At 45.7% G+C, this 14,747-nt stretch overlaps 1 protein-coding gene across 1 annotated transcript; it reads right to left on the bottom strand.

Moving 5' to 3' along the window:
* Window positions 1-5,299: 5,299 nt before the first annotated feature.
* LOC119400601 (glycine-rich protein-like) lies at window positions 5,300-14,331 on the bottom strand. Its single transcript, XM_037667661.1, has 3 exons — window positions 14,229-14,331; window positions 10,609-11,016; window positions 5,300-5,392 (listed from the first exon to the last, which is right to left on the bottom strand). Exons 1-2 carry the CDS (start codon window positions 14,238-14,240, stop codon window positions 10,630-10,632), a joined length of 399 nt encoding a protein of 132 aa, XP_037523589.1. The 5' UTR covers window positions 14,241-14,331; the 3' UTR covers window positions 5,300-5,392; window positions 10,609-10,629.
* Window positions 14,332-14,747: the final 416 nt, after the last annotated feature.

A 14,747-nucleotide genomic window follows, 5' to 3' on the forward strand; every position in this document is an offset into this window, starting at 1 on the left:
TTAAGCTCAATATTTCTCTAGAGAGCCTAGATATCCGTCGCAGGATTGCTTTGCTTTGTCTGCTTCACAAATATGTCCATTCCGATAATTCACGCCTATTACCCCTCGTAACTCCCACACGCACGTCATCGCGATTACATAATCATTTCAGCTTCAAACGCATTTTTGGTAAAACTACTGTCTTCAATTTATCAGCTGTACCTCGTGCCATATCTTACTGGAATGGTCTTCCTGATGAAATTGTCTCGATAAGCGATCCTCAAATATTTCGAGAGCGTCTGTACTCATTTTTTACTCAAACTGCCTTGATTTATTATGCTGTTCTGCTTGTTCATCATGTGTGTGTTTTATTTCAATGTATTCTCGAGCTGTTTCCGTGGTATTTCACCTGTTATTGTAACAATGCCCCGCTTACTCAATGCCGGAGAGGGTCTGTAAGGTCTTTTTCTACATAAATAAATAAATAAATAAATAAATAAATAAATAAATAAATAAACATTGCTCTACCATCGTATATAGACGTGACAACATTGTTATATATACATTAGCCCTCTTCGCTTCGGCCTCCCTGGCTTGCACCGCTGGTTCTTGGCGGCGAGCCCGAGCTGCTGCTGCGTTGCGAACCTTGGCTGGGGTATTGATGCTGCGGAGCGGCAACGAAGAGTATTCATTGAGTGAGCTCCCGGCGATGAGAAAGGAAGCGCGCCAAACGAGAGGCGCGGCACTCGAACAGTCACCTCCCTGTTGCGAAACCCAGCGCCACTAGGCACCAGCGTCGAGTGACATGCCTGATTATGGGTCCAGCGTCGCGCTGGATACTGGGCCGCTGGAGCGGCGTTTTACGGGGAGGCGCTGGGTAGTCAAGCGCAAAACGGCTCTACAGCGTAAAAACGGCGGTGCCTACGTTCCCTACATATATTATTAAAGCAATTCATATGGAAAGCATTAGTGCAATAAAAAAAAGGCCGTATGAAAAAAAAAAAGAGCTCCACCACGAGGATTCGAACTCGCCACTTCTCAATATCTAAGCGAGTTCTCTACCACTGCGCCACGTTATTTTTTTTCTTTATTACTTACTTTTGCCCCTCATACAATAATATTACAGTGCATAAACAGTACATACAGAGGTAAAGACCGGAATGGTTACGTAGTGACTAGAATTCCTTTATACGGATAAGTGGCTCAAGATGTTCGAGCCACTCTGGAATTGGGTCTTTAGTTTTACACTCTTCAATAAACTTCGTGATCATTTGGCCTGCCACGCTAAAACACGTCAAAATCTCTGTAAAAGGGCTAGTCAATACAGTCAACGCCTCCTCAGAAAGATGCCTGCCGCGTGAGCCAAAAACCTCCTGCCATACCCTTTCCCTCCTTAACCGTTTCTAATGAGGGCAGTAGCTGGCGATCCTTGCGGTCGCCGCTTGCAACACACATTTGCGCATGCCCACATTACCTCCCTCGGCGTCACACTACGTCAGCCCCATTGAAAACAATAGGGGAGAATGTGGCGCCATCTCTCGACAAGCGACCACAACTCAGGGCAGGACGGCTACAATGGGATAGCCAGCGACGTCGCAGGCATGTTTCTAGAGGAGGCGTTGATACAGTAAGACAGCGTCTCGTTTCATATTTCGGTGTCGCGTATTCAAGGAAGACGCGATCTTCCTTTACAAATCACGCTTGCTTCTTTATTAGACACAGAGGGTGGCCGGAAACGAATAAAATGCCCAAAATGGGAACAGCGCTAGGTTTCTTTAAGAATTCCAGTTTTAACTCCGAAAAATATCAAATGGATCGAGGAGCCGGGTACAGTTTGACGGCTGTTACTGCCAATTTTCAATAGCCGTTTCTCGCCCTTGCTAATGATGAACATCTACAGAAGCTCTATGATGACTCGTTCGATAAACACGCGCCTACATGAATTCATACTGAGTAGTTTTCTCGCTCGAGTGACGATATTACTGCGGGGCGGGCGTGCGTGTATTCTGACTTGCAGTTCTATCGATAGCTACAACTATAAAACCGCTCCGCAAAAACAAATACAATTAGTTGAATAAAGATGCCGGTGTGTTAGTTCACTGACGAGTACCAGTTGACAGGTATGTGTTCTGACGTATGAGTCAGAGAAGTACCGGTGAGTGCGGCCGGCTGCTTTCGGTGAGCCTGCGTTCGTTGCTGTAAGCGCGTCGCATCGATGGTCATCGCTCCTTGTGCGGACACCGTACACAAGAAAAAAAATGGTTAATTTGGGTTAACGGATGTCCAGACTATACTTTACAGTAAATCTTACACGTTGGAATTGCGTGCACGTAAACCAAGAAGCCAGGGACGTAGCCAGAAATTTTTTTCGGGGGGGGGGGTTCAACCATACTTTATGTATGTTCGTGTGTGCGTTTGTATGTGCGCGTGTATATATATATATATATACGCACGCAAAACTGGAAAATTTCGGGCGGGAGGGGAGGGGTTTGAACCCCCCCCAGCCCCCCCCCCCCCTGGCTACGCCCCTGCAAGAAGCGCCGGTGGCATGTAGACGGACTCGGCCGGTACGCTAGGCATAACACTCGCCGGGAGCCGCACTGGGTAGGACCGATCTCGGCGCAGATGAGTTGCGATGGTTGAAGTTTCTGCATTTCAGCCTCGAAACCTCTTTAACTGTTACCTAACGTATACCTGAAGTAAGTGGACGTGCAAGAATTGCCCGAGATGCGTTTTCGGTGTGGCGATATCGAACGACGGCTGTTTTTCTGGCCTCCGTTGGGAGCTGTCGCGAAGCCAGAGCTCATTTACTTCTTGCCAACTGCACGGCGATGTTACCATTTGCTCTGTATGTTCAGACCAACGCGTCTAGACTTATAAATATTACAATATAAAGCCATTACCGCAACACACCACGAATTCAAAACTGATATATATGAGCGGCATGGACAAAATGTGTATTCATTGCTGCTACGTGCTCTGCAAAAATTAACGACGTTATCTGCACTGCATCAATAAAAAAAAAGGAGCGGTAGAAAGCAAAATGATCAGTGTTGGCTGCTTTGGGTTATTAACATATTTTTCTCCACATTCGACAGGGAACAATAAAAGTGACCGTTATTTCACAAGTATCATATCACGTACGTATATCATGAAAATAGTGCGCATCTCCTCGTCTTTCTGTGCCAAGCTAGAATTTGTGACACATGTTTGGAGCACGCTGCGTTCATGGCGGGACCAATGAGAACTAGTGTACACGCCGGCGACAACGGACAAGGCGCAAGCATAAGGAGCAAGCTCATAAAAAAGTATTGGACAGTGATGTACGGGCCGCGTTCGGCTAGAGCAAGGTTCGCGAGTGGCACGTTTGAGACCCCTGTCCTACACCGACTGTCACTCCCGTATCCGGTTTCGAAAATCTCACCTGTAGTCTGGCTTTGTACAAGACCATCCATTGGCCCACATCCGCGCAGCCTACAGTGCAAGCGTCATGCATGCCCTCCTTTTGCATAGTTCTCTTGCTCGTTTTATTTTGCGCTGAACACGTAATAATAAATTATTTGTGTTGACATTGCAAGCATTTGACTGCAAGAGGTTCGCGACATTCGCGACATTAAACATGAACTGGTTTCGCTACATCTTGCTCGAATCGTTCTCTATGCTATCGTTGTGCTTTTCTTTAAAATTTGTTTCATATCGCTCTAACTCTTGAACACAACGATTTACTCTTAATGGATTGTCCAAAATTCTTCAACTGACGTTTAACAGCTTGTTATTCTCTACCGTGTACATTCCTTTAGCGATGTACATGCTACACTCATTGATGTACTCCTGATCTCATTCTCAGGGGGCAGTAACCTGATCCAGGCACTCGCTGCAGCAGCTTTTAGGGGCGAAGCCCGTTCGTCCCTCGTAGCGTAGTATGTAACCAGTCTTACGCTTTGACCTGCAAGGTGGTGCCGGTGGGAGATTTTTCCTGTGCGTTGTTGAACAATAAAAATTCGCAGCGTTAGCTAAAAGCCGACTTCTTCTTTCTCTCATTCCCATTAGCAGCCATTCTTTACCTCCAAGGTAGCGCCTGGTGAGATTTCTCCTGTGCGTGATTAAACAATAAAATGTTTGTTCAAAACGCCGTTGATTGATGAAATAAACCAACAAAAGACGCCAGATGTTTTGTAAAAGCAAAACGAAAGAACGCCAGCTGCTTAACGAAAGACGCCAGATGTTTTCTAAGCAATGGTTTTCTAAACAATGAAAATTCACAGCGTACATGTAAAATTAAAGTGCGCTGCAAGTCGTCATAACTCATCGAACCTTTAGTATAAACGCGCCCGATCTCACGTCGGTGATGATGTACTGGGCAGAATTCACGGAAGATTCACGGTTTACCGATGAACCTCCGCAGCTTCGCCCACTCATCATCATTCACTCCGTGGATATGCTGTGATTTTTTTGTGGCTGCTCCTTTAAATTGAATATCATGGCGACCAGCTTACAGCACCAGGCTGCCTGTTCGCAGAGGCTGCTGAAGGACAGCGGGGACCATGATTTTCGCTACCGTGCGCTGCCAAACCTGTCTTCTGCACAGCTGTTTTTCATCTACTACGCGTTAGACAACTGCGAGTCCGGCGACGCCGTGTACGCTGGTCATTTGGGGCACGTACTACCTGCGCCCTACCGCGTGAACCTGGCTGTGAGACATGTGCTCGAATTCTGGGACGCGTTCCAGTGTCCCGACGGATCAACCATGGCTCAACTGCCGCTCGCGGCGGCCTGCAGCGTGGTGCGACAGGACGCATAGTAACCGAAACCGATAGATTCATTGAGCCCCCTCTGCCACCAGCGCTTATGTTTTTGCAGCGCCAATGTTTCTATGTCAGTGTCCATGTTTTTTTGACAATTTGAAATTATCGTAAAATAAATACATACGCCAATAAATCTCGGTGGCCAATCAGAGCGGTGGTTTAGCCCGCAACGCGCAGGACAAGTGCGATGAGTACATGTGTTTCACTGCTCTTGTAATAGACACCGCTAAATGGCTTGTCTACTACTGGCAGCCGGGGGGGCGGGGAGGGTTCAACCCCCCCCCCCCCGAAAATTTTCAATTTTGCTTAGGTATATATACATGTCACATACAAACGGACGCACAAGGGTTGAAAGTTGGGCGAGTTGGGGACAGGACTTGTTTCTAGAGGAATAGAGGAATTGTTTCTTTACTTAGCTTAGGGAGAGATGCTACCAGGAAATGCCATGGCGTCACCTCCTCGGCTCTTTCGTAGGCCGGAAGTTGAAGACCTGATAATCATTCAGTGAGTCAAAGTTTGTAAAAGAAATATGAAATTTATTACAATCAATAGCTTCATGGCCTAATCACCACCACAGCAAAACAGTCGCACTTCAGCTCTTCAAGTGTCTGAAAAAAACAACAAAAAATACGATGTTCGTAATGTCGTATACTGTTCTGCGGGCCACGTAGATATATATTTCCACTTAAATAAAAACAATTCAACGTAGGCGTGAAGGATATCAATTGGTATGTCAAGAACACTTCGCGAAAATTTATTTTTTCTAATTATTTTAGGCCACAATTCGTTTAGTTATACAATGTGCTGCTATACAACTAAGTAAGAAAAAATATATTCTAGATTGCAAAAAATAGCGATTGGAACGATCTTTATTAATGTTTTAATCCTTTTAAGCATACTTTTGCAAGACATCATTCTAATGTGGCTCATAGTTTATATAAGTTATATAAATAAAAAAAGTAATGGTATTTCCAGTAGCACCGAAAAAAAGTGTGCTGTTAAGTGCCTTGAAGTTACGATTCTGGTGAAAAATAGCGGACTATTTCACGAAAACAAGCTTCAATAGGAAGAAGCAGCTGAAATTGAATGTCATTATATCAGTATAAGTGTATGCGTGGGTAGAGCCGTGAGTGATTTTTTTTATTAGAACCGCCGGAAAAAGCTTATATTGCATGAGGTAAACAAAAATAGAAATGTCAGAGATTTTGCGAAATTTTAGGCTCGTTGGCTAAACATTTCGAACTAGGTGACAGCGAGACAAAACCCAGGACGCAGAAAAGGCACAGTACTGTACCCCATACGCACGCAGCATCATGTAATGTTACGGATAACTCTCTTTTATTTGGACATTATTGATCAGTTGCTGTTGCGTGTATATATTTTGATAGTCCCTTCGCTCGAAGGTCGCGGGATCGAATCCCGGCCGCGGCGGCTGCATTTTCGATGGAGGCGAAAATGTTTGAGGCCCGTGTACTTAGATTTAGGTGCACGTTAAAGAACCCCAGGTGGTCGAAATTTCCGGAGTCCTCCACTACGGCGTCTCTCATAATCATATCGTGGTTTTGGGACGTTAAACCCCAGATATTATTTTTATTATTATAGTCCCTTCGGCAAAATTAGAGTCAGCTGCTAGTCAACGCCACGTGCAGTTGTTGTGCGGCTTTTCTGCGTCATCGGTTTTTGCGCTGTCCCACAGTTCCAGGTGAGAGGGAGACTTGATTCACATTTGTATTCTCAAAACGATCTTCAGTACCCTCGAATACGCAGGAGGTATGATGGACAGGCAGAAATTTCAAGTTGCAGCACATTAATGGTAAGTAAAATGTTTCGTGAACTTCTGCAGTGAATGTCGACAATTAGGAAGACAGCTAAAGCACTTAGCCACCCAATAATTGAATGAAACTGAGGCAAGATGGCCATTTGAGATAGTTGGTACGTTTAACCTTGGTGGAAAACATGCACCGACGAATGTTAGGAATGACGACACTGGTGCTAGCGTCGTGGTTTTTTTTTTCTTCCGTGGCTCATCCACCAATATGAAACTGTGGAGTTTGCGAAAGAGTCTGTTCTGGCGTGAGAAGATAATGAGCGCACGAGTGTTACCGTCGGCTTCTTCAGGGTGACACAGCTGAACGATCCGTTGGGTGTATTCCTTGCGCGGTGTAATTATTACCACACACGGTTGGAAATTTACGCGAGAATGATACTTCGGACAGCTACGAGCTTTGAGGTAGGCTTTATACAACTGAAAAAAAATTTTGCATTGCGCATGTAAGACAGAGCAGAGTGTGTGTATAGAAAAAAATGGAGATCATTGGGAAAGGTCCTGTTTTGCAGCGGCCATAAAATTGACGGCAATGATGATGCTGAATGAAATTGGGCTGTAGGTTTCTTGTGCCGAAATATATCGCCTGGTATGATATTCAGAAAGTGTCAAATGCACAAAACACTCGTGACATTAAAAATCTAATATGCTAGCTCAACGAGGACCTTGGTGAAAAAGCTCCGAGTCTGCTTAGTACCGTAGTGCTCGCATTGTCCTTTAATACTATTCTGGCTATGCTAGTGTTTCAGCAGTGAAACAAACACTTGGCTAACAGTCCGAAATAATCTTAGACGGCGCCTCTGCCAGGAAATGTTATATACTGATGAGAGCACGAAAAGCTTGCTTTTAACAGCGAACTTTTGTAGGTCGCCGTAGTTTTTGCTGTGTTGCAAAAAACCGCAGGTGGATATGCACCACAGGAATTCGACAAGCCTCACTACCGAGTACAGCAAGTGCGAGCGTTGAACGAAAGTTCTGTTCGACGAAGTGGAAAGGCAGAAAGGAAGAGATAGAAAGAAAGAATGAAAAAGAGAGACACAGAACGAAAGCGATGGCAGGAAAGAGAAAGCAGAGAGAAATTAATGGAGTAAACACATAAAAGATAGAAATACAGAGAATGACATAGGAGGGGAGAGAAACAGATACGAAAAACGGTAGAAAAAGCAGAGAGCAAGACAGAGAGAAATAGAGAGAGAGAGAAAGAGATAAAAAGAAAAATGAAGGAGAAAGGCATAGAAAGAAGTAGAAAGATATGGAAAGAAACAGACAGGAAAAAAGTTCATCCCTCCATCATAGGAATCGGAATAACACGAAAGTAACGCGTGCCCTTACAGAAGTAACTGAATCTGTACTATACATTGATATAAGAGAGTTTGCACAATGTATATTGATGTCTGGCAGCTATAGCACCGTTTAACGTGGATGCATCGACTTTCATCATTGGTGGTACATCTCCATCCCGACGACTATAACGTCCATGTTAAATGATTAAACGAACCCTTGTGGTAGCTGTAGTAGTTAACGGTGAAAGCGTAATCAGAGAACGAGGTGTGATAGCCAGAAGAGCGTCGCATATTGGACGCAGAACTTGGTCGCCATCGCGCAGCATGTTAAAATGTGATTGAACACCACGGCCGGACTAGAGGGGAACGCAAAGCGCGTCGTGCCGCCCCCCGGCCGCGATTTTTCTCGGGGAGAGCGCGTAGGCGGGGAACGCGGTGTTACAGAGAGGTGAGGCAGGCGCGCGTCGCAGAGCTATTTTTGGTTTGGATTAGCGTTATGTTATGAGCGAGGCCGACACTTTTACGACGCTTGGGGTAAGGTCGCCACCTCGCGGTGTGTCAGGGCATTGCAAAATTGAACTTCTATTGAAAACGCGCCGAATGGGACGGACGTGTAACGCGTTGCAGGTGCTAATCGCGGAGGCCACGTTAATGACGAATTACTTTACCTAACCGCTCCCAGAGGGCAACACCACCCCGCCGACCGGGAGAGTGGTAGATATAAAAGGCGCGTTTGTAAAGCCTGTAGAGTCTGTGACCGTGGCGCAGTGGATAGCGTGCCCAGCATCTGTTGTTGCGGACCGAGCGATCGTGGGTTCGATGCCCGTTGACGAAACTTTTTTTCTTTGCCATCTGATCGTGTAAATTTTTCGACGTCATTTCCGTGACGGAAATACGTCACTGAAGTCTTGGTGGACCCCGGAATAATACACTTTAGTGTTAGGAAATTACACCATTTCCCGCTAAAAGGGACCATGAGGCGACGCGAAGCCGGAGCACTTGCACGAACGCGTTCCGTTGGCGTTCGTTGGGCATGCTACCGACCTCGCGTCGTGGAACGCGAAGAGGAACGCTACGCACGTCTTGTCTTTCCTCTAGCCTGACCGTTAATTCGCACAAGGCGAGCGGGGAACGCGGTCGACAGGCGCGCGAGAGGGGCCAGCGTAGGAGAGGAAAGAGAGGAGGAGGGGACGCGCATGCGCTGGCGCTCATCGCGGCGTTGCGCAGGAGAGAATTTCGGCATGTCTAGCCCACGTTTCAGATGAAGAGTGGAGAGGGGGAGGGAAGAGGGGAAGTGGAGAGAAGAAGGGGAAAGGAGAGAGGGGAAGTGGACAGGAGGAGTGGTGAGGGGAGTGGAGAGGAGGTGTGTGTGGAGAGGATATGCGCATGCTCGGTAAGGGTGGTCACGCCGCACACCACCACCGGTTTGAACTGCGCTATAAGATGCTTCACATCTAAAAATCGCCTGGCCTGCCGAACACGCAGGAAAGTCACAGGGAAAGTTGGAAGAGCGGCCTATCTAGAGCTTGTTGTAAGCTCCCTTGGTTTAACTAACGCCATTACACTTGGAGGGTACCCATAAATCTTAATTTTTCTGAAGTAGGGAAGCACCCAATATGCTATTATTCGTCATTCTGAGGAGAAGCCTAGTACCCGCAACTCATCTGTGAGACATTATGTGCACTTTGTTTCTTCTGTGGCTGACGACGATGAAGAATTATAACTGAGCCCTCTGTAATGCGTTGGAAGCATTCAGCGACCCATTCGTTGCGCAGTTCGGATTGTGTGACACCTGATTGTTATTTTACTCTCACAGACAGACGGACAGACAGACAGACAGACAGACAGACAGACAGACAGACAGAGGAACTTTATTGTGTCCTGGGACGAGGGTTTCTAAAAACCCTCGGAGGGCATCGCCCGCGAAGGGGTCGGGAGCCAAATGCTCCCAATCGCTTCACAGGCTCCCTGTGAAGAGTTGACTCTTCTACCACGCTATATTAAATATGTAAAAGTGACTTCTTGTCCGACATGACGCCTGTATAGGACACTTTTTCGAAGGAATTTCAAGCACTGGCGTAGCTTTGTGGTAGAATATTCGACTGCCACGCAGAGAGTCCGGGTTTGAATGCCATCCGATTTCGGACATTTCATTCTTGTTTCATTTTTTTTTTCTTAATTCGCGCGATAGCGGTTACGGACAGCAGCGGCGTCAGAACTACGGCATCACCGACAACTACGGCGTCAAAATCGGCTGTTGTGTTGGTCTCATAGTAGCTTTCGCTGTAACAGGCAAGTAAAAATAAAGAGAAACGAGGAAGGTCACCAAGCTCCGCTCTTCCTTCATGCATGGCACCATCTGCCATAACTTTTCATCCACGTACGTGGAGGCCTGGACGGATCACTGAATGAAAGTTGGTTTACCACTCCAAACAAGTATTTGTCTTTTCATGAGTGTAAGCACCTCCTCGCAGTGGTGCTGTCATATCTTCGCCAAAGGACGTAAGTCAACTCATATTTTATCACCCTTTCAATCCTCCAATTTAGGGTAGCAAGCTACAAGTTTCATATATACTCAACGTTCCCGCCTTAGCCTAATTTGTACATATATGTGCCTCAATCAAACTGTCTGTGAATATTTTTGGAGGGTTTCTGCTATCTGTACAGCCTTTCGGTCATTGATATTAGGCAATTCAATTATAGTAGAGGAACTCACCATCTTGTCTCGTTGGAAAGCTTATTTGTAGTAGTGGCCGAGACCCTTAAAGCCAAATCCGAGCCCGTAGCCGTAACCATGACCATAACCAAGTCCGTAGCCAAGGCCGTAACCAACGGCGATAGGAGCTGCGACAGCCTTCACCACGGGAGCAGCCACAACCGTCTTCAGGACGGGGGCGGCGACAACATGCTTCACCACGGGAGCAGCGACAACCGTCTTCAGGACGGGAGCAGCCACAACGGCATGACCGTAGCCGTAGCCGAGGCCGTAGCCAAGGCCGTAGCCGAGGCCATGCCCATAGCCGTAGCCGAGGCCGTAGCCGAGGCCATAGCCGTAGCCCAGGCCATAACCGCCAACGAAGCCGCCGCAGACAGCGCTGACGAGGCCAACGAAGACGAAGATGACCTGTACATCAAATGTATACCATTATTTGAGAGGAGCCACATTAAGCTATTATGCCACTCGAGGCACCTCTAGGTGGCTGTAATATGGCTTGTAAGCGACAGGGAGCACATTGGTTCTAATGCTGGGAATTTGCATAATTCGAGGGATATTTTGTAAGTTATATTGTTGCTGCTGACGCTGGCGCCTTTTACTGTACATCACATTCGTATTTGATGAGCAGGTGAGAGTGAGAGGAAGTACAACTTTATAAGAGCCCACCTGTAGACGACGAAGAATGCCAAAATCAGCATTACCATTTGAGCACTGCAGAGCCCTGCAGATGCGCATAGCATGAGAATTTCTCGTAAAATAATGATTCTTCATGAGGCAGACGGACAGTTCGAATTTGACTTACCGTAGTAAAAGTCTCATGAACATTTTTGTACATCTCATCCGTTACACCCACACAGCTTAAATATTCTTGATAATTTTATTGTAATAAAATTTTTTTAACGTATTCGCAAGTGTTAGCTGCGTAGATAACGCGTACAGGGACGTGATATGAAAAGAGACAAGATGGTACGTACAAACGAGCTTACCTACACCTGTTTTGAGTTTACATACGTCCCCAAGATGAATACAATCGCATTATAGCATCACTGCAGCCATTGGGCGATCTCGTGGGCAAGAAATACCAAGTAATGCCCTAGCTACAGGACCACGCTAACTTGAGCCACGACAATCCTCAGTTCCCTTAAGCCGTAGTTACATCCAGTTAAATGGAAAGCCTAACTGCAGTTATACCACTAGCCGTGGTTGCTCCAAACTGAGGTTCACCACCTCACTTAGGGAGGCTTACTAACAAAATGGCAGCACCAATGTCAGCGTTCGAAGGCAGCGTTGTTCCAATGCTGGCCGAAGAGTCTTCCCGCAATTTCGCCTGTGTTTCGCTGTTTTGTAAAATTTTCTACCATCCCAAAGTTCATGACGACAGTTTACTTCGGCCTGAGTACATTCCGAACCTTGTAGCCCACAGGAATTTAGCTGTGTTGAAGGAAATTATCGATTCACTCTTTCACTCTTCGTACATATGAGGAATGGCACCGCCTTCCTTAAACTGTCACAACTACACTCATAACAGGCTCTTACGTGACACTGTATACACAGGAGATTCGTCATGTTACCTAAGCTCCGCTGAATCGTTTGATTATTTTTGATAACTCTAATTCATTGTGTTTGTTGATATTCTGGAGATTCGTTGTCGCCCGCACTCATTGTCCTTCTCGATTTTCTACATATTATTCTAACACATTCTTCCCTCAAATAAATATGTGTGGCGCGAAATTCTGAAGGCACAATTCTAGCACAGAAACGTTCGAAATATGATATTTGCGAAACATTTCGTACTGAGATGATGCTAATTCAATAGGAGGCCATTTCGACAGTCAAATTATATGAATACTTATGTCACAGCACCAATGCAAGAAAGGCTTACGTAGGCAATACATCAATATCTTGCCAGGGTGAATAAACGCCGATCACAGCAAGGATAAACATTTGTTGTTGGCGCGGACCCGGAAAGGGAAAGAAATTGCGAAGTACGGCATCACGAGTGTAGACAGACAGCCAGAAGTCACAGAATAACGAGTGGGGGAGGCCGTGCATTGCGTATGAATGATGAACACAAACATTGCCATTCATATTTACAAATGCATGAGTGTAGCAATCAGCGCACAATGTCGACAGAAAAATAGAAGGGCCAGTGTTTTACCATTGACAGCAGAGCTGGATGCCTAAGGACTACAACGCATTGCGGCAAGTATTCGCAAGGGGATGTGGCATCTGTATGCTACATGCCATTATATTTATTAATTTATTTATTTTACCCTCAGGGTACACAGTACATTTCAGAGGGGAAGGGCAATGCACAACAATAAAAAAACAAGCAACACAAAGCAAATGACATACAAATATAGTCACTAATTGTGGTACAAAGATCTCGTTAGGACACCTCCTTAGGACAACTTGTAGGCATCCACCTCTCACAGGATCTTGAGTATGAAGATGTTGAGCAGTTCATATCAGTAGCAGATGTTTGTAGTATTTGTAGCAAAAAAAAAATAGCAATGTAGATGCGCTGAGTGAATGAAGCACAAACGAGAAACGTATCAAGCTACAAGGCGAGTGGTTTGCTACGTTTCTCGTTTGTGCTTCATTCACTCAGCGCATCTCCATTGCTATGCCGTACCAACTAGCCCAAATTGAAGCTTTGCTGAGCAAAAAAAAAAAAAAAGAGAAAATAAGTGGATAGAAATAAAGTTGCGGCGTTGCTGGTAGCAGTATATAGATTGTTTGAAAAAAGAGAAACAAAATAAAAAAGAAACAGCCAAGAACCGCGAATGCAGTGGACGCAACAACACCTGGTTATAAGTAAGAGGCTACATTGCTGCTTCCTGCAACCCCCTCCAAATTGGATGTAACGATTTGTAACTGTAATTTTTTTGTCGTTTCCGCTTCAAGATACGTGTCCTCCCTAACTTCTTTTGTCCCAGTAACTGTAGCGCAGTATGTTAATAATGCAAAACGAACTAGCCCAGTACCTCACTTTGTTAAGGAATCTCACCATTATGATCAGCAGACAAGAAAAAGTAAAAGTAGTAGAAGTATTCTGTTGGGAACCGATGTCTGATTTACGGCACGGTAAACGCTATGGACGCAATGAAATTATTATTTTTTCGCATAATTAAATTTCTGATGAAGGGAGCAGTAATCAATATGCGATCGCTGTGCCTGTATCTTCAATAGGTGCCTGGTCACGTTCTTGTTTTGTATCAGCCGTTACGAATTGTCGGGAAGTGGGACAGCTCAAGAGCAACCATAAGGCATGCTATCTGCTTCAACTTCTAGATATCAACCGTAAACCTTTCGCTCACGAGTAGAAGACGTAAGATTTCAGCGCTGAAGGCATCGTTCACGTGATCCTGGTTAAATTTATTGTCCTGGTCCCTCGCATAACGCATTCCTGAAGTACCATACCAGAACTTGGCCGCAATAAGTGACATAAATATTCGTTGAAAAAGAACGGTTTTTAGCGCAACGTTCTTGGAGAAAGCCTGCCAGGCTTTCACAGTGTTGACAAAACATGGAACCGCGGCAGAGTGTGCGGTCGTTCGCCCTCTTTGTTTCTCACAAGTGACGATAAGCGCGAGAAAAAAGTGTCTGATGGTACTTACGAGGTTGTTCATGTTTGTGGTGCACGGGAAACGGTTTATTTCCAGTGCACTTCCACTCTGACCGTGGCTATTTTATACCGTTTCCCTTGCAAGGGGCGGAGCCTTCTCTTGCGTCCTCGTATAACTGCCATATCTTAATGTATTTCGTTTCGCCCTTTTCGTTCGACACTCACCTATATGATCCCGTCACACACATTGCTTGGAGTATACCCTCGCCATCGCGGCCGCTAGGCGAGTTAAACAAAACCAAGCATTTGGCTTCCAGGTCAGGCGCCATATCTTGGAATGGCCACAGCAACAAGAGAGCGCGTGACCGGGAGACAGGTGTAGCGCAAAGTAAGCCTTCACTTCCTCGCAGCTGATTGGAAATGAGGCAGAGTCAGGGCGGCGCCTTCGTGAGAAACCAAGAAAAAAGAAAACCGTCAATGGGTGACGTCCAGATTCTCGAGCTGTTTGTTGCTGTATGAAAAATGCTCTACCACTTTACTTCACCACAGCTAAGATCCATCGTAATTCTAC

The sequence above is a fragment of the Rhipicephalus sanguineus genome, chromosome 7, assembly GCF_013339695.2.
Source record: "Rhipicephalus sanguineus isolate Rsan-2018 chromosome 7, BIME_Rsan_1.4, whole genome shotgun sequence".
NCBI lineage: Eukaryota > Metazoa > Arthropoda > Arachnida > Ixodida > Ixodidae > Rhipicephalus > Rhipicephalus sanguineus.